The following is a 6,792-nucleotide window of genomic DNA, read 5'->3' on the forward strand; positions in this document are numbered from 1 at the left end:
AACATTGACCATTGAGAATTCGATCTGTTCTGAAGAGCAGGGGAAATTTCCTTTCTTTGGAACAAAGTAGACACACTCTCTTACTAATAGATCAGGAGCAATTACATTGTCATCAACTTTTCTCCTGCAGAATACATCTAGGATACACTTTTTTTTTTTTTAGGTCATCAGGTTAACTGGAACAAGTCATCTTAATGTTTCCTGGGCTGCTTTTGGTTACTTTTCTTTCATTTAACTCAAACTTCCTTTACCTTGTGTGTCTGATTTCTGGGTCTGTCTCTTTGAGCTTGCTCAGCCTTCCTTTCTTTTAGACCTGCAGCCCTGGATAAAAGGGACTTTGACTTTTTTTAAATTTAATTTTAATTTAATTAATTTTGCATAGAAGAACTGGGGTGTATACCAGGGGTGTGGGTGGTTGGGAGGATTCACCAGAGAGACTGGGGAATGCTCACGTCTGCACAGCTCATGGTGTCACTGAGCCCCCGGGTCTTGGACCGAATGGCTGGCTCTCCCTCTTTATTCCTCCAGACTGAACTATATACCTTTGACCAGATATAGTGATTTGTCATATCTTGTCCACTTTGCTCAAACGGGGGCTGGTGGGGGGGCACGGAGGGAGGAGATGAATGACAATAGCAGAGACACTGCTTTTCAAATTGGACGGCGGTAGCATATAAGCATTTCAAATTCAATTAATTCTTAAAAAATCAATCTAGCACCGCGGGTGCTCATTTTTGTAGACCTCAAACAGGCACCTAGCAACTGAGCAAGTTCCTGGACTGCACCGTTTTTAATCCTCCCATGTGAAAGCTGGCTGGAGCAAGACATCTGTGCTTTGTTTCTCTCAGGTTCTGTGTTTCGTATTTATAAACAAACTCTCTCTGCCCCTCCCTTCCCCTTTTCTCAGTGGCCGTTCCTGCAGCCGCGCCCCCGGTGTGCCAGTCCAAGGGCACCAGTAACGGGCACTACCCGGCCCCACGCCTCTCCATCTCCTCCCGAGCCACGGTGGTAGCCAGGATGGAAGGCGCCTCCCAAGGGGGCCTGCAGACCGTCATGAAGTGGAAAACGGTGGTGGCCATCTTTGTGGTTGTGGTGGTCTACCTGGTCACCGGTGGCCTGGTCTTCCGAGCGCTGGAACAGCCCTTTGAGAGCAGCCAGAAGAACACCATTGCCCTGGAGAAGGCAGAATTCCTGCGGGACCATGTGTGTGTGAGCCCCCAGGAGCTGGAGACCTTGATCCAGGTGAGCGGGGAGTGAGGGATCATGGCCTGTCGGTGGGTGGAGCGGACAGGCTCGGTCTGCTCTTTCTGGCTTGCTTTCTGGCTTCCGTCCCTTATGCCATCTTTGGATGGGCAGGGAGGTCCTCTGTGGGTGGGGAGGGGGTGTTGGAGCCCTTAAGGAGGCTGGGAGTGAGGCCGGGGCCAGCTGGAGCGCGTGCAGTGGCCCGCGAGGGGGCTGGCCAGGATCTGTGTCAGGGTTCTTGGATGTGGTGGTCGGGGCTTTGGAGTTTCAAATTCGAGTCCCCCAGTGTGTGCTGGTGAACTTCCTGTTCTGTAGTCTGGGCAGAGAGGGAGGCCTAGACGTCACAGAGAGAACTGTAATAATCCGGGCTGTATTAACCTGCCCAGGTCCACGAGAATGAAGTTGAGTAAAGGCCACCAGATGAGGCCAGAGGAGTGTGCTGGTGGCTTGGGAGAGATGTTTAGGTCGAGTAATGGGGATGAGATAATGAAGATGCTAGAAATATACAAGGCTGATGTGTTTCAACATTAGCGTGTCAGGCATGGTGCTGAGGCCCTCACCTACCTGGGATATTACAGAAACAGGATCTGTAGGAAAACAGAGGCCGAGAATGGAGGCTCCAACCCAGAGAACAAGGCTTGAAAGCAGGGTGTGGTGGGCTCGGCAGGGGTGAATTGCGACTGGGAAGGACTGGGAGAAGGAGAGCCCCCCAAGGTGGTGTGATGGCAGGATGTGATCAGGAAGCCTGAGAGTCCTTGCTGGGCAGAGAGATCTGAGTCCATAAGGAGGGAGGGCAAGTGTCTGGGGCCCAGTTGGAGGCTTCACCTGGAAAGCCAGGAAAGATGGCAGCCTCTGTGACTGAAGCTGATTTCCTGCCCTAGGCCCCCAACCTGAAACCCCGAAAGGTAGGTCCTGGGGGAAGGACGTGGCATTATGGATACAAGGGAGTCTCATCATTCTAGGAGTTGTAAAACTTGGAAGGCAGAGACAGGAAAAAGATGGCTCCCCCTCACACCTTCTGGCTCTGGGGTTACTCATGTTAAATCACAGGGCTACTGCAGCCTCAGAATCCAGGATTGTCAAGACTGGGCTGGCTGATTATTTATTTCTGACAGACTAGGTGTTTCTGAGGTTACTTAGGACCTGTTACCTTCACAGAAGTTGTGTGCTTTTAAATTAGTTTTGATTATCTGACTTGACTCTTAAATAAACAGACATATGTATATATATTTTTAAATTTAATTAATTTTGCATAGAAGAATTGGGGTGTATACCAGGGGTGTTGGTGGTTGGGAGGATTCACCAGAGAGACTGGGGAGCAGAACAGGTATTTTTCCTCTCAGAATAAATATGATTTCATACCTGTGCCTTATCATTTTTATTTAAAAATAAGACTAAAAATGCTAAAATCCAAGGGCACTATTTTCATATTACTCTGTCTTAGGTAGTATTGTCTCTTTTTCTCCTTTTGTCAGAAAATACTACCAAATGTGTGGTGAGAGAGCCTCTTTAGGGTGTAGAAAATGAAGAGAGCAGTTCCGTAGAGGTTTTTTTTTTTTTTTTTTAAGATTTATTTATTTCTGCATACAGAACCAGGGTACAAGCCAGAGGTACAGGGGTGAGAGGATTCACCAGCGACAGAGCAGGGAATAGAACAGGCAGATTGACAAAGTACACTGCTGAGGGAAGCAGCGGGCAAGAAAGGAGAGGTCTGCTGCACCATGTGCGAATTGAACTTGTGTTGAAGTGGCTTTAGCTTCATTGTGCTGTGCTTTAACCCACTGTGCTACCAGGGAGGCAAAACTTTGGAGAGTTTTGAGTTAGAATGAAGCTGTGTATACAGGCTGTCATGTGTTGATGTGCTGTGAGATCGTTTTAGTTATAAGACATACAATCCCTTCCTTCGAAGATGGTATGACTTTAATCTAGAGTCTTGCCTGAATTTTTCTTCCTTATACAGGGAGATTGGTAGGAAAAGAGAGGGGTCTTATGGTCTTTGCATCCATGTGTGGATGACGCATTGTTTGTGGCTAATTATTGCCATCAATATAGATACATTTGTGAACTGAAATATCAAAATCTATAGCCTGGTGCTGCCCCCAGTTCTCTGGTCCTATTTACACCTTTGTTCCTTCATCCAGAATTCTGTTTTCCTTTCTGAAAGAACTCAGAGGCCAGAATGAAGAACAGGTTGGAGGAGAGTGTAGGCTTGGATTCTTCAACTGCCATTGAGACCTTTCCCCTGGTTTCGTCTCAAAAGTGTCTCTGTAAAATGAGCATGCAAACTGCGTGTGCCTTCAGATTTCTTTTTTTTTTAAAAAGATTTATTTATTTATTCATACAGAACTGAGGTACAGGCCAGAGATGGGGAGGGTGAGAGGATTCACCAGAGACAGAGTGGGAAGCAGAGCAGGCAGATCAATTAAGTACACTGCTGAGGGGAGCAGCGGGCAGGTCAGGAGAGGTCTGCTGCTCCCTGTGGGTCACCTCCGGGGCAGGCGGGGATCGAACTCATGCGCAAGTGGCTTAAGCTTCTTCGTGCTGTGCTTTAACCCGCTGTGCCACCAGGGAGGGCCCCCAGATTTCTAACAATTAAAAAAGCTACCCTTCCTTAGGTCCCATCTATGAGCTAGGCACCTTACCCCCTTCTAGCATTAAGCTTTCCAGCCACACTAAATTGGTGCTATTAGGCCCATTTACAGGGGAAGTGGAAGTGGCAGAACTGGGGTGTAAGTGCCTGGCTCTCCCCATCCTGTAAGAAAGTTTTGCTTCATTATAGGCTTAACTATCCCATACACATTTGTTGTATGTCAAACACCTTCCGAAATTTCAGCCGCCAAAGAACATTGAGCTCCTTGTTCACCAAAGGAAAGCATTTCGCCCTTTCTTGTCCCTTTCCCCAGGAACATCAGTCCTGCCCCTGGCATACTTTAAGGTCTCCAGCTGCTATGATTTCAGGATTTATACTGAATATTGTCTTTCTTACAATATAGGCTGAGCAGGTTTACAAAACCCATCACGACTTGTCCTCATCAATTTGATTCCTTCCTAGGACAAAATGTCCTCACTGTGGGGCTGGGGAGCATTGGCTCACTGGTAAAAACTCTCCAGCCCTTGGGCGGGGTGTCAATGTGGGGTGCTCTAAATGGGAAAAAGAGTATTATTGTTTCTCATCAGAGTCTGAGGAGAGTGACCGGCAGTAAACACGTGGGATAGATAGTATTTATCTGGTAATGGCAGGACTCTAGCTAGCCTAGATTCTAGATTGGTTCCTGAAAGGATCGGTAGTCTCGGTGCAGCTAAGGATGAAGGGTCAGGCCAAGTTTCTAACCTCCCGGGGTGGTGTTCCCAGAGCCCAAATATAGGCCAGAGGTCAGTAAAGTCATGCCCGCCGGGGAGTTTGGATAGGTTTTCATAGGGTAAGGAAGCTGCTTTGCTTTGCATTGCTCCAAGACAATTAATCAGTGACGCTTATCTGTGTGTCAGCCGTGCAGAGCTGATTCCCAGAATGCAGGCAGTTGCCAGACTTTAGGAAGCTCAAGGTTCAGAGGCTCCAGGCATGCAGACAGAGCAGTCCCAGAGTCAAGGTTATTTACTCTACTCCAGGCGGCCTGGGCCGCCTGGACCTCACAAATCCTGGGCAGTGTGGCTCCCATGTCACTAACACACACAGGCAGATTAAGCAGACACGTGCACCCGTGAAATGTAGCCAGAGCTCAGAACCGTAGCTGGGAGTGGGGGGGGGGGGGGGGGGCTCCCAATGAACTGTGGCACTTGAAGGGTTATGGGGGGCTCCAGAGGAGAAGGATCGGGCATTACTCCTGGAAGGTGAAAAGGTGAAGAAAGATGGATTGTTGTTATGGTGATGTCTCATTCATTCATTCATTCATTCATTCATTCATTCATTCATTCATTCATTCATTCCCACTTTCTTTAAATTGTTACTGGACTCCACTGAAGTTCAGGTAACACAGGTAACAGTAGGCATTGGAGTAGAGTAAATAAGACACACCTCTGTGGTCCTGGTTCTTCAATAAAATACACCAATCCCCCCCCCAACCCTGGGGTCTTGAGAGGATTCAAATTTATAATTCATGAGAAAGGCTTTGAACAATCCCGAACATGTGATGCATGCTCAAAAAAAAAAAAAAAGTGTAGTGCTATTGCTGCTGTTGGGGTGCTATTGGAGGGGTTCAGGGTGGCCAGCAGTGTTGTTAATGGGGAGGGGATCTGCAGATAGATAACAACTGCAGACATGGAGTGGGCAGAGGCCAGGGGTGCTGCCACTGGCCTACCGTGCCCAGGGTGGCGCCTCATCACAGGGATTACCCAGTCTAACCTGTCAGTGGTTAAGGAGCTCTGGAGGAAGAGGCACATAAACCACTAATAGAAGTAACTGGGATATGTAAACTGTGAAATTGTAGTAAGGAAATTAGGCAATTCTGTGGCTGCTGTTTAGTCCCTCGTGCCCCACAGCTGTTCTGTGAGGATTATTGTCTTTGTGCCCATTTATAGAAGAGGACACTGAGGTAATAGGAGATGGATGAAGTTACGCTCCCAAGGTCACCTGTTACTGAGCAGGATCCAATCTCAGGTGTCTGATGTGCTTCCTGGGCTCTTCACTACCACACGCATGTGGACACGAGGGTGTGGTGGAGGTCACGGGTGAAGGTCACTCAGACCTCGTGTGGGGTCTGTCCAGGGAGCTTCTATTAGCCACTGTGGGTTGAGGTGTGGGGCCTGGGGAGGGGGAGAAGATAAGGTTGGGTGGGGGGGGGGAAACCTCATACTGTCAGAAGTAGGGAGCCACTGAAAGACTGAAGCTAGGCAGTGACATGATGGAAATTTTCTGTGGGAGAAATAACTCTTTTAGCAATGGGTTGTTGGGTTGGAGGGTGAAAACTGGAAGGAAGAAAATCCATTGGAAGATGGCAACAGGAGGTGGGAGATGTTCAGAGGTAAAGAGTCACCCTGAAGAGAATTCCACAAAGGAGACTTGAAAGGGCTCATTTTTATCAGTGCTTTGGTGGTAGGTGCACTATGGTAACTACACCCGAAGGGTGTTCCTCTACTCCCCAAATACAAATGATGACATACACCAGCACTGCCTCAGTGACGACAGTAAGCGACTCTTACCCCTTCCACAAGTGCTTCAGCGCTGCCAGTCCGAGCGGAGGCAGGGAGCGGCAGGGCCGGGTTGAGCTCCTGCTTACAGCTGGTGAGTGGAGCAAGTCGAGGAGCCACCCAGGCCTCCCTGCCCTTCTGGAAAATGCCTTTGTGTCCACCTGGTGAGGCGCTTGAGGACGAAACCAAAAATGACAGTTACTTTTAGTCACTGTTCTACTATCTCTTTGTTATAAATGGAAGGAAAGAAGAAAGAACCCAGAAAGTCCTCCAGTTACATGCATCTTGGGATTTGCTCCCGGGAAGGGAAGACAGTTCCTGAAGTGCCCTGGGGGGGGGCTTTAAACCCTGACTTTTCTAATTGACAACTTTTCTTGACTTGCTTCTACTGTTAAAATGCAAATTCCCCCGAGTGCCAGGTCTCCA

General features: G+C 48.4%; 1 protein-coding gene across 2 annotated transcripts in view; it reads left to right on the top strand.

The window, feature by feature from the left end:
- The window catches only part of KCNK10 (potassium channel, two pore domain subfamily K, member 10), a 121,171-nt gene that overhangs the window by 53,821 nt on the left and 60,558 nt on the right, over nucleotides 1-6,792 (top strand). For both annotated transcript variants that reach the window (XM_004681644.2, XM_012724414.1), the window contains exon 2: nucleotides 908-1,242. In XM_004681644.2, the coding sequence (XP_004681701.1) occupies nucleotides 908-1,242 (335 nt within the window). The remainder of the gene's footprint in view (nucleotides 1-907; nucleotides 1,243-6,792) is intronic.

Source organism: Condylura cristata, unplaced genomic scaffold (genome assembly GCF_000260355.1).
Source record: "Condylura cristata isolate star-nosed mole 26May11 unplaced genomic scaffold, ConCri1.0 scaffold00013, whole genome shotgun sequence".
In the NCBI taxonomy this organism is placed as follows: Eukaryota; Metazoa; Chordata; class Mammalia; order Eulipotyphla; family Talpidae; genus Condylura; species Condylura cristata.